The sequence below is a fragment of the Bufo gargarizans genome, chromosome 4, assembly GCF_014858855.1.
Source record: "Bufo gargarizans isolate SCDJY-AF-19 chromosome 4, ASM1485885v1, whole genome shotgun sequence".
Classification (NCBI taxonomy): Eukaryota; Metazoa; Chordata; class Amphibia; order Anura; family Bufonidae; genus Bufo; species Bufo gargarizans.
In genome coordinates this window covers 236,498,049-236,511,225 of record NC_058083.1, presented here as the reverse complement: position 1 = coordinate 236,511,225, position 13,177 = coordinate 236,498,049, and the positions used below count along the sequence as shown (strand labels likewise).

General features: G+C 39.0%; 1 protein-coding gene across 15 annotated transcripts in view; it reads left to right on the top strand.

The window, feature by feature from the left end:
• DST (dystonin) overlaps positions 1 to 13,177 on the top strand; it is a 566,706-nt gene that overhangs the window by 344,170 nt on the left and 209,359 nt on the right. For 12 of the 15 annotated variants that reach the window (XM_044290838.1, XM_044290839.1, XM_044290836.1 and 9 more), the window contains 3 exons: positions 5,749 to 5,837; positions 7,115 to 7,250; positions 7,955 to 12,562. In XM_044290838.1, coding sequence (XP_044146773.1) covers positions 5,749 to 5,837; positions 7,115 to 7,250; positions 7,955 to 12,562 — 4,833 coding nt within the window. The remainder of the gene's footprint in view (positions 1 to 5,748; positions 5,838 to 7,114; positions 7,251 to 7,954; positions 12,563 to 13,177) is intronic. The other 3 variants (XM_044290849.1, XM_044290846.1, XM_044290850.1) reach the window with 1 other exon arrangement.

Genomic DNA, 13,177 nt, shown 5'->3' with positions numbered 1-13,177 from the left:
GTTGGAGATATAATATAAGAACTTGAAAGATGTGGGATTTTTATTTTCTTACTGATTTTGGGACACCTTCATCGTGTCATTAAGTGTTTCCATGACAACAAGGCACATCCGATTTCTAATTCTTCAAGGGATTCTGTCATGAGATTTTACCGCTATAATCTAAACATATGCTCATGTCCGGAGTAATAAGAATAATCCTAAGCTGGCCTTATTAAACTTCACTGTGGCTCTATTTGCCCAAAAAACAGGTTTTTATAACCTGTCAATCACTCACTTAAGGTGCCCAAGGAGAGGTCCATTAATACAGGGTGCCTGGCCGCACCCCTCGCTGTCCGGTGCCCAGCGCCGCCTTTGCTGTTTTCAGCGCTGCCTTCTATAGCTCAGCACCGCCTCCGCAATCCTACCCGTCCCTGATGCGCATGCGCACTTCGCTCAACGAAGCCACTGGCAGGAGTCCGTGGTGCATCAGGCTGAGCCTAGTGCGCAGGCGCGGGATCTGGCAGAGGGACAGGTAGGATTGCGGAGGCGGCGCTGAGCTGTAGAAGGCAGCGCAAAAGACAGCGAAGGCGGCGCTGGGCACGGGACGGCAAGGGGTGCGGCCGGGCACCCTGAATTAATGGATCTCCCCTTGGGCACCTTAAGTGAGTGATTGACAGGTTATAAAAACCTGTTTTTAGGGCAAATAAAGCCACAGTGTAGTTTAATAAGGCCAGCTTAGGATTATCCTTATTACTCCGGACTTGAGCATATCCTTAGGTTATAGGGGTAAAACCTCATGACAGAATCCCTTTAAGATTAGTTACAGTGTTCTCCTTATGCTGTGTTATCCCCTATTAAAGCCATTTAAAAACAAAAACATTTATGGGTCACATTTATTAAGTATGTTTTTAGACATCGTAATATCGTAATACCCCCTATAGCTGGCGCTAGCCTCTTCATAACTTCGGCAGATCCATTGCCACTTCTAACTGTAAGACAGCTTTCTAAAACAGGCGTAGAAAATGGCAAGTGAGATGGGCCTGACGGCCCTTTCCCGCCCACTCCATGCCCACTTTTTTAAACCTGGCATGAGTGGGGAGAAGTCGCAGATTGCAGCGCAAAAGATCTTTGACTGATATTGGTACCATACCATGCCACTCAAAAGAACATCAGTGGGGAGCACTAGTGTAGCATGCATGGTTTTCCCTAGTATTGTAATCACTATTAAAGAATGCAGGTTGTACCTGACTACTTCATTAAAGGGACTCTGTCAGCATATACCTTGATATAAATCCACCTGCCATTGGAGATGTGCATTGAGCAGCTGAATCTAACCCAATTTGTCCGGTGTAGATCCGTGGTGCCAGTCCAGAGATATTAGCGGTTTTATATTGGGCCAATTATCCCCTTGGTGCAACAAGGGCTTTGCCATAACATCTCGTTACACCGGATCTCCAGTCAGTGAATGCGGCCCCCTTTCACCGCGCTCTATCACTGTGAGTGCCAGGCAGGCAGTGTTAAGGTAATCTCATCTGGCCCTGAAATCTGAAATACAATAATGAAGTTCACCAAGTGGATGGAGCCTTTTCTGCATGTGCATCAAGCCATAGTCCTTGAGCAGGGATGTGTTTGTGGTTTTTTGAAACATGTTGGCCCATTTTAATCATCACTCTTGCAGCTGTGGATGGTATTTTTTATATGAATGAATAAAAGGATCTGTTTTTATGAAGAAGTGCTGGAAGTATGTTATGCACAACTGACTGGTTCTCCAGGTGCAAGAGCAACACCCGCGTTGTACCAAGGGTTTAATTATCATAATATAAAATAGTTCATATCTCTGGATTGGCACCATGGATGGATGTACATGGGACAAATTAGATTAGATTCAGCTGCTCGGCACACATCTCCCTTGGCAGCTGGATTTATATCAAGGTATGTTCCGACAGATTAATGTCTTCTGCAACCTGCATTCTTTAGTAGTGTGTACAGTGCTTGGGAATACAATGCATGCTACACTACTACTCCCCACTGATGCTCTTTTGAACTGAGTATATATAAAGGTATGTGCTGACAGATTCCCTTTTAACGTAAAAAAATAGACTTGTAACTCAAGCTTCCTTTTTCAACACCAAAAAAAGACCTAGAAATATACATGGTGGTTTTTCAAATAATAACATGGAAAACGTGGTTCCAAAAATGGAGATGACTCATCACGTTCTATAGGAAAGTGTTTGGGCCATAGTCTAAGATCTGTGCAGTGAGGGGGAGGACGTGAGCTGGGACGTCTGTTCTCAGAGGCGGATCCTGTGATAGTATTATGATGACTATACAAAATGTCTATTCACAAAGTTGAAAGTGTCGGCATATTGTGAGACTCAATAGTCACCACAAATTCTGCTTCATTTCAGGATGATTTTTAAATATAGATAATGATAACATGAAAATAAAAATATGTTGAACTTAAAAACTTTCAAAAACAATCATCTTCTGATATACTGTATTCTGGAAATAAAAGACTAATGCATATGTAAAGGGGCTACATATTTACAAGGACACTTAACCTGAAACAAGGGAAATTAAGAGAAGGTTACAAGCTCCCTTTTTTGGCTTGAGTGACCAAGTCAAACAGCCAAAATTTTTAAGCATAACTTTGGAAAACGAAAAATGAAAAATAGAGATTTTTAGTTATATACGGTATTCTATCTCAGAATACTAATATAAATATCTTAATGTTATTTTATGTAAACTGTAAAATGGTTGTAATAAAACAATAAAAAAGTGCAATAGCACCCCAAAAAAAAATCTGAGGCACCTAGTTTTGCATGCATTCTAAGAATTTGCAGATGACAAATGGCAAAACCTTGACTAAGGAAGTAGATTGTAAATGTCAGTAAACCCAGGCCACAGAGTTTAGGTTAGTATTATGAGCAGGCTCAGACTGGCCCACAGGGGAACATGTGATTCCCCCGTTGGGCCCCTGAGCAAGTCCCAGTCCCCCACACCCTGTACAAGTACATTGTATTGCATACATATAGGCAACATACAGCATCTCAATGAGCCTATGCCTCCATATAAGAACTGGATTGATTTAAAAAGCTACCCAGTTTATTATTGCATCAGGTGGCTGAGTTGACTTCTAGACACTGAGGCAGACCAGCCACTTTCTTCTTAAACCAGGGGCCCACCTACTCGATGTCGCTAAGGGGACCCTCATATTCAGTCATCTTGAAGCACCTTGCTACCACCTACTGTTTTGTGTGTATGTGTTCAAGGCAAGAGCCCTGTTTCATGGCATGAACCAGTAAACATCATACAAGGTCTCCATGTCAGAACAGTCTGAAGCACAGGTTAAATAGCAGGCCACTACTTATCATAATGTGTAAGACACAGGTTTAGGGACTTACAAATGGGGTCAGGTAATACTTACATGTAGCTGTACAGTGGGACCCCAGAATGTATTTTACTACTGGCCCTAGGTACCTCAGTCCAACACCGAGATTATGAGATTCCCAGAGGTAGCTTACAAAACATTAAAATAAACAGGCATAATGCCTACTACTATTTTTCTTTCGTGTAATCCTATGAATATTCACCATGCGGTTGATGGACATCTTATCATATTTTCATTTCTGTCAATCTGAATTGATTTCTATAGAGTAGGTATATGCCAAAAGCTTTTCCTTAAAAGGATTCTCCAAGATACACATATTGATGACCTATCCTCAAAATAGATCATCAATATGAGATTGGTTGATGTTTCGGGCTGCAGCTGAAGGCTTCGTACACTGTATAGATTCCAGCACTGTCATATTGAAGCTCAGTTCCTGTTCACTTGAATGGGAACTGAGCTGCACAATCCTGGCATGGCAACTACAGACTGTATGTAGGTGTGTGCTTCTAGCTCAGTTCACTGTATAGTCTCCGACACCGTGGCAGCCCAAAACAACTATCTGATATTGTTGACCTATCCTATGTATAGGATATCAGTATCCTTCACCCTGTTGTTAAAAAGCATATACTATTGTACCTTTTGCAGTAAGACAAAGTAGTCCATAATTGCTGTCCATTTTTATACAGAAATAGGGACATATGGTGCTCATAATTATTAAAGCTGTTGACTATGTGATATATATATATATATATATATATATATATATGCCAAAGTTGCACCAAAATTATCATGCTATGTGTGCGGTATTCATGTAAAAATAGGCACTCCGAGAAAAAAATTCCCCTTTATTTATAAGTGTGCTGGCATTTCTAATTGTACTTATTAGTTTATTAATGTATTTTAAGCCTCCATTACTTTTGGCAGTAACATCATGTAACCCTTGATGAGACTTACTGGATCCCTCATCATGTGCTATGTGGAAAGGACCATTTTCTCTGTCTATTCCTAGAAGAGTCTCAGTGTCAGTCTCATAGGAATGAATAGAGAAACTGACTAATGGCGGATTTACACTTCTCAGTTGTCGGGTTGATTATCGGGAACTAATATTACTATGAACGCTCATTGTTGCAGCACATTAAATCATCGTCTGGGGAGTAGATCGTGTTGTGTGAACAGTGATATGCTGCCCAGAATGAATGAATCTGTATGAAAGCAGTATATTGCAGATATATAACATGGTATATTAAAGGGGATGTCCAGGCTTTACTAAGTGATGTCCTATGCTCAGCTGGAGCACTGCATTGATGGGCGCTGTTTTTTGCAAGGTTAACAAAGTTGTGTAGTTCTAGCGCTGACTTCTGGTGACGGATTTACACCTGAACAGCTATTGGTCAGAGTTAGAAGGTTTTAGACTCCCCACAGATCAGCTAGTGATAGCCTATAGTGAGGTTAGGCCTATTAACCTATACAGGGCTAAGAAGTGCCAAGAATACTACAATAATTACAGCACTACGTGTTGATACTCAGTTATAATCTGCTTGAACTTTCTATTGTCACATTTTCTACAGTTCATGTTACATCAAAAACATGTGCAAGTGTGTTGAACCTGAGTTAATGAATTGAAAAGCTAAAATGTTGAAGAGTTAAAGGGAGTCTGTCACCTCCATATGGCCATATACAGTGCTTACATGGCTCTGTAGCACACCTATACAGGATTGTAATGGTACCTTTGTTCTTTTCTTTAGACTTGCACCAGCAGGAAAAAACGAAGTTTAATTCATAAGCAAATGAGCACTCGAAAGTGCCCAGGGGCGGCGTTCAGTGTGTAAGTGCCCAGGCTGCTCTGCCTTCTTTTCACTTTACTCCTCCCCAGCCTCTGCCTTTGCCCTTGCCAGCCCCCCAAGTCTCTTGCCTCATCGATAGGTCCGGACTTGGAGGGCTGGCAAGGGCAAAGGCAGAGACTGGGGAGGAGTAAAGTGAAAAGAAGGCAGAGCAGTCTGGGCTCCTACACACTGAACGCCGCCCCTGGGCACTTGCGAATGCTCATTTGCATATGAATTAAACTTCGTTTTTCCTGCTGGTGCAAGTCTAAAGAACAGAACAAAGGTACCGTTACAATCCTGTATAGGTGTGCTACAGAGCCATGTAAGCACTGTATATGGCCATATGGAGGTGACAGACTCCCTTTAAAGAAAAAGTTTTCCTGAACTGTCAGATTTAGGAAATACTTACTGCATATATTCTCAGGAAGAATAAATTCATTTTGAGGATTTTTCCAGTTCAAAGTACTGTAAATGTTACATTGCTATATGCATTTGATTACTGGTACAGAAATGTTACCTACGGTATATAATCCTCACATGTATATTTTATTTCAGATTTCCAGTGAAGAGATTCTGTCAAAGCAGGAAGAGATTTCGGATGCTGTGCAGACGTTACAATTGCTTTTAGCTAAGCACGGTGACAGGTATTGTACCAATTCCCTTTGATGTACATTTTTAATACATGTACAATTTATTGTAATTGACAAGACACTGGTAGGGGTTTGTAATCCTTTTCAAAATCTATCAAAATCTATTTATTCAGAGTTTTCTCCCTAGGACGCAATAATATACAGTTGCAAGAAAAAGTATGTGAACCCATTGGAATGATATGGATTTCTGCATAAATCCGTCCAGGCCCTGACGCAGCAAAGCAGCCCCAAACCATGATGCCCCCACCACCATACTTCACAGTTGGGATAAAGTTTTGATGTTGGTGTGTTGTGCCTCTTTTTCTCCACACAGTGTTGTGTGTTTCTTCCAAACAACTCAATTTTGGTTTCATCTGTCCACAGAATATTTTGCCAGTACTGCTATGGAAGCTCCAGGTGCTCTTGTGCAAACTGTAAACGTGCAGCAATGTTTTTTTTGGACAGCAGTGGCTTCCTCTGTGGTATCCTCCCATGAAATACATTATTGTTTAGTGTTTTACGTATCGTAGATTCGCTAACAGGGATGTTAGCATAAGCCAGTGACTTTTGTAAGTCTTTAGCTGACACTCGAGGATTCCTCTTCACCTCATTGAGCAGTCTGCGCTGTGCTCTTGCAGTCATCATTACAGGACGGCCACTCCTAGGGAGAGTAGCAGCAGTGCTGAACTTTCTCCATTTATAGACAATTTGTCTTACCGTGGACTGATGAACAGCAAGGCTTTTGGAGATACTTTTATAACCTTCTCCAGCTTTATGCAAGTCAACAATTCTTAATCGTAGGTCTTCTGAGAGCTCTTTTGTGCGAAGCATCATTCACATCAGGCATTGATGCAAAAGCAAACCCAGAACTAGTGCGTGTTTTTTATAGGGTAGGGCAGCTGTAACCAACACCTCCAATCTCATCTCATTGATTGCACTCCAGTTTGCTGACACCTCACTCCAATTAGCTCTTAGATATGTCATTAGTCTAGGGGTTCACATACTTTTTCCACCTGCACTGTGAATGTTTACATGGTGTGTTCAATAAAAACATGGTAACATTTAATTCTTTGTGTGTTATTAGTTTAAGCAGACTGTGATTGTCTATTGTTGTCACTTAGATGAAGATCAGATCACATTTTATGACCAATTCGTGCAGAAATCTATATCATTCCAAAGGGTTCACATACTTTTTCTTGCACCTTTGGACTTCTAGAAAAATACCATAAACAGAACATGTCACATAGCACCTACACATCATTTTATAGGTGGTTTGTTTAATTTTTCTCCAGAATGTCTGAAGAGGAAAGAGCAGAAACAGAAAATCAGATCAAAGCACTCCAAGAAAGCCACAGTCTGTTATCAAGAGAGTATGAAAGACAGCAACAAGAAGCCAAGGAGATGGTAGCTAAACTGGTGGAAAAGAAGGTGACATCAGCAGAACAATTTGATCTGTTTCTATTGCAACCAATTTCCAAACTTTGTGTTATTTTTATTTTGCATGTAACTGGAGCAATGGTAATGGGAGATAATTTTTGTAAATCAGTCAATGGAATAAGGCTTTGGGTATGCTGTTAGTTTAGCCAAGATAATGTTGTGCTGGCTTTAATATTCACAATTCTTCTGGTCATGCTTTTCTGTGGTCTCATGTGACAAAAACTAGCAAAACATCACAAGTATTTTTATACCTGGTGGACTGCTTTCAGTGGTATCATGCTTACTTCTTTATTAACAGAGTTTCTCTCATCAGGTGTGGTGTATACAGTGTGCTGTAAACATGACAAGCATGGGTTTCTATGTGACATATCTCCTAACCCTTCACTTGCATCAAATGGCATGGTGATTTGGTTTACAGGTGTAACTTAATCTACATGCTGTCATCACTCTTCTGACTAACACACACAATGTGACGTAAAGCTAAATTCTAGTTCACAGATGCATGCTGAGTTCAAAGCTTGTGCCACTTTTGCTGTCAAGATATTGACAAAAAATATTTTTACCTGAACTGCTTATACAGTCAGCTTGTTCTGTGTGTGGTAAGTATCTTCAGCATGTTGAGCACACTTTAAAAAAAAAAAAATTAAACTGGCAAAAAGTCGCCATACTTACTAATATTTATTTTCCTATTTCAGGTGGACAGAGTTGTGTCAGGGACTATTAATGAGGCAAATGGGAGAATTCTTTCCATTTACCAGTCTATTGTTGAAGGACTTGTTGATTATGAAACAGGAATTCTTCTACTTGAAGTACAACTTATAGTGTCTGGACTGGTTTGCCCACAGTTAAAGAGCTGCTTTGAAATTGAAGATTCTAAGAGTCATAATCTTATAGATGATCAAATTCAAGTGCGACTCCAGGAAATATCTCATGCTAAAAGTGTGATTTTATCTCTCCCTCCAAGTGATTTACCTATAATCACAGCTTACAATGAAGGATTAATTTCAGAGACCGTAACAGTCAAAATGATCAACACTTTGCTTTCTTGTTGTTGTCTTCAGCTTGCCACTACAGGAGAGCAACTCACTGTAAACAAGCTTTTCCAAAGGAATATCATTTCTACGTCAATGTTTACAAAGCTTATTGAGAGAGAGAAAATGGCCAAAGATTTCATTGATCCCATTACTGCAGAAAAGGTGACATTAGCAGACCTGTTCCAGAGGACTGTGACAGATGAGAAAACAGGAATGAGATTTCTTCCCGTTAACTCTGAAGATAAAGGTAAAATCACATTAAAATCTGGAAGGAAAATTAGTGTATTACGTGCAGCACATGAAGGAATTCTGGAACGAGAAATTATGTACAGGCTACTTGGTGCTCAGCTTTTCTCAGGTGGTATTATTGACCTAGACAGTGGAAATCAACTGACTTTGGAACAAGCTCAAGAACAAAGTATTATCGATCATGGAACAGTTTGTGGAATTTTAACCCAACAAGTTCAAAATGGTGGAATCCTTTGCCCATCTACAAGAAAATGTGTAACAGTAGATGAAGCTGTTCAGTGTAATTTAATATCATATAGTAGCGCATTAATGGTCCTAGAGGCACAAAGAGGTTTTATTGGACTAATATGGCCTGATACTAGTGAAATATTCCCCATATCAACATCTTTGCAACAAGGATTAATTTCTACTGAGTTAGCGCAAAAGATCCTAAGCAACAGACACAAAATTGCTGCGTTATATATTCCTGAAACATCTAAGATTGTCCAATTAGATATAGCTGCTCAGTCTGGTATAATAGAAAAAAACACTGCATCCATCCTCAGCAGCTTGGAATTACAGGACAAAATGCCAAACATAGATGTTCTGGAACCAACCTGCAAGCATGGTCTAAAATGGATATCTTCTTATGAATCCCACACAGCTCAAGTAAATGAAAGTTCTGAAAACAAATCAGAGGATGAACTGACACATAATCCAGAGCATACCAAGCAATTATTTATTTCTTATCTAATGGTAAATAGTTATATTGATGCAAATACAGGAGAAAGACTATTACTGTTCGATGGTGATCTTGATGAAGCTGCCAGTATGTTACTTGAGTCTGAACATATTGTACGTATATCATGTGGAAATGCAAGAGGTACTACTGATATTGTTGGAGAAAATGTGCAGGATAATGAAACTGACCTGAGCCATGATGTACACAGGAATATAACTCAGTCTGGGAATGCATCACATTTGAACTCAAGCTTTGGAACGGAGAGCCTAAAAAATACTACAGAATGTCTTGATTTTATGGACAAAGTCAACAGCAAAGACCCTGAGGAGGTGATTTGTCAACCATTCAAAAATGTAGAATACAATGAATTATCCAACGAGCATAAACTGCAGCACAAGCACACAACAGGAACACATGAAAAAATAGAATCTTTTCTTTTAAAAGATGTCATCATAGCTGATGTTCATCTTGACAAACCGAGTAACACAATGATTGCTGTAGATGACAAGTACAACAGTTTAAATCAGGAAAATAATACTCTTAAGAATTCTAGCGAAGACTGCCACCAGACTGTAGACGTTTATAATTGTCCAAAAGACACTGTAACTACTTCAAACATCAGTCTTAGTGAAAGTCATACAGAAGACCCTGTTGTATCTTTTGGAGATCCATTTAGTGATAAGAAAATGCCATCTAAAGAGCTTTGTGATAAACACCCTAACATGAGTGATTCTGCTGCTCCTCCATCTGAAACCAACTGTGATACACAGCCTAATGTGGGCCAAAATATTTCTAATGAGCTTTATGGATATTTTGAAAGCAGCAGTGACTCGGATATGTCTGATGGAAATTTTGAAAGTGAGGATGAAGTTGGGTATACTGATGAAAATAAAAAGACTTGGAAAACTATAGGAAATTGCATCATAGAAGACAGAACTCCTACCCAAAGTGATACAAGCTCAGATGAAGATATTTACTATTACACTGATAGTGATGTCGATAACACTGATATGTTGCAAGGACGGCAATTTTTGGAAACCATAATAGAAGAAGATTCTGAAAGTAACTCCTGTTTGGATGACCAAGCTTCAGTTCATAGGGAAAAATCTTCTTTTGCAAGTAATTCAGTAGAGGAAAAATATGAGAGTAGTAAATATGAAGCGGTTGAAAAGGATGTGGCTGCTAACTTGAAGACTAAAGATAAAGTGACCATAGAGGAAGAGCCAGATGTGGAATACTGTGAGAGTAGTTTTAGTGAAACAGACATTGACTGTTTTGTTACTGATGAGACCAACAGTGAAACAGGTTATCAAGCCACTGAAGAATATTCAGATGAATACTTTGAAGACAATGAAATTGATAGCAAAGCTGTTTTGTTTGATTTTGGCCATAGTGGCAATGAAAGAGGTTTCCGCATTGAAAATGTCTTGTATCCACATCCTGGTAATTCTGGAACTACTTCCAACACTGACATTCTTAGTCAATCTGATGAGCCTTTACACATTCAAGGAGAAAGTGAGAATATCAATCATGGCAATTTTAAGACATCCCCGAGAGAATCAGGTTTATCTGATGGAGAGCTTCCTGAAACTGGGGATACAAATTTTATTGACAAGGATATTACTGAAACACCAGATTTAATTAACCTTAAAAATAAGAGCACCGAAGAAGGACTTGATGCTGAAGATGTTCCTGTTTGTCCTAAACTGTATAATAGCCTTGATTGTACAGACGATGATGATAGTGCACCTTTTGAGCAGTGTACTGATCATAGTCAATCTCCAACAGATAATAGAAATATAAATCCTGAAAGTTTTCAAGCTGAGAAAGAGAATGCAAGTTATGAATGCAGTAACACAAACTTAAAAGCTGAAGATAATGAGCCTTTTGGTCAAAGCAATAATCAATGTGGTAATCAGGTTATGGAACACTTTACAACTGAAAGATCTACTGTGCAATTCAAGAATGATTCTGAGTCCAAGACCGACTTAGACCTCAACTCAGAGAAAATGATTGAAAAGTATGCCTCCAGTGAAGGCAAAGCTGTTTTTGACACCACTGTTACCCAAACGGAAAATCATTGCTGTACAGAAGACATAGAGTCACCCAGCAAGACAGCACAGAAGGTTACTTCAGATTTACCAGATAACAGTACATGCTGTAGAGAGAAAAGTCTCTCTTCACTGGAAACTAATGACACTGAAACTTGCATAATTAAAATACAAGAGGGAAATAGTCATAGAGAAAGTATTGACAAACTTACATCAAAAAGTCCAATTCATATTGATAATCTGTGTTCCATTTTTGAATCATCTACCAGTAAAAGCATTAGCGATGATTTAGTAGTGACTACTGACAGTGCTGTGCTTGAAATTGTACAAAATTCTAATGCACTTGGTATGGTAGCAAGTAACAAAGGAGAAATGGATAATTTAACAACTTACCTCAAAGGTTGTGCACAAATTATGGATACACCTGATCACTTTGGTTATTCCGAACTAAGTATTTTGAGAGATGCCAGGAGCTCATGTAAAACAGAGGAGAACTTAGACGGTTATGGGAAAATTTTACCACAATTGTCTTGTGATGAGCGCAATCAAAGTAAAAACAATTTTGCTGAAGATCATATTCACACATTGGATCCAGTAAATACAGAAGTCAGAAGCAATAATGTATCCATGGATATATTGGTTAAAGAAGGTGGAGACCTTTTCGCACAAAAGTTTGGAGAAAATAATGAGCATTTAAAACTCCTACCAGACTTAGACCTTGTTAGTGTGAAGATAAAATCAGAAGAAAATAGAATATTGATTCATGGAGATAACTATCAACAAGGCAAACTTATTGACAATGACACAGTGTCATGTAATGAGGAAATGCTCCAAAATCATACAACTTTGAGTACCTCATCCTTTTTAAGTGAACACAAAATGCTAGAGCCAAAACATCCAAAATTAATCCCTTCCCAGCTTGATCAAATCTTTCATGTTCCTCCAGACTCTGAAAAATCAAACAAATTTGAAGAACTTATAATTAACATGAATAAAGGTCTCTTTCCCAGTGAGCTGGGCTTACCTTCTTCCATCCCTGATCAGATGAACAAGCAAATTCCTGAACAAAAGAAATCAACTTTCCCAGAATACCATTCTGACGATCCAGAAACCGTGAGAAAATTCAGCTTTACAGAGCAACGATGCAATGATGTGAAATTACTGGATGAAAACCCTACCTCACAAAATATTTCACTCTCAACTGCATTTAAAGTGGAGCAAAACGCAGGAGACAAAGCGGTTGATAAGGTGGGTTGATATTAAGTCAAGTTAGCAGAGCATACTTTTAATCAGTTACTATGATGACATTCAAAAAAGGGTTAGATTTTTATTTAATGACATATGGCATTGAGGGTTATAAATGTAACTTAATGAGGTTAAACTTCAGAATAAGTAACTAGCTATCTTTTAAAAGTTTTTTTCCAGGCAAAACAAAAAGTGTAAAACTGCTCATCATGTTGAAAAAAAAAAAAGATTCCCATTCACCCCCCCCAAGCACATTGAACTTTTGATGCTGCCCCATCTCCAGTCTCTACTTTCTGGTCAAGCAATGATGTCTTCACCCAGGGGCATGTGACCACTTTATAAGCTTTATAAAGCAATACATTCCCTTCATTTTCCACGACTGAGTCCAGTGAAAACAGTCCCCTCACTACAGTAGCAAACATATTAATAGCTACATGCAAACATTTGAAAAAAAATGTTTAATACTGCAGGAAGATATAGAGATTGGAGTGGTTAAGGTTCTACCAAATCACCCTTTGGTTTTTTTTATGTGTATTTGAGCAGAAGACCTGAGTTAGCTGAAAAAGACTCATTGTTGGCTATGTGCCTTAGACACCCAGGTAAACATTGTGGTAGATA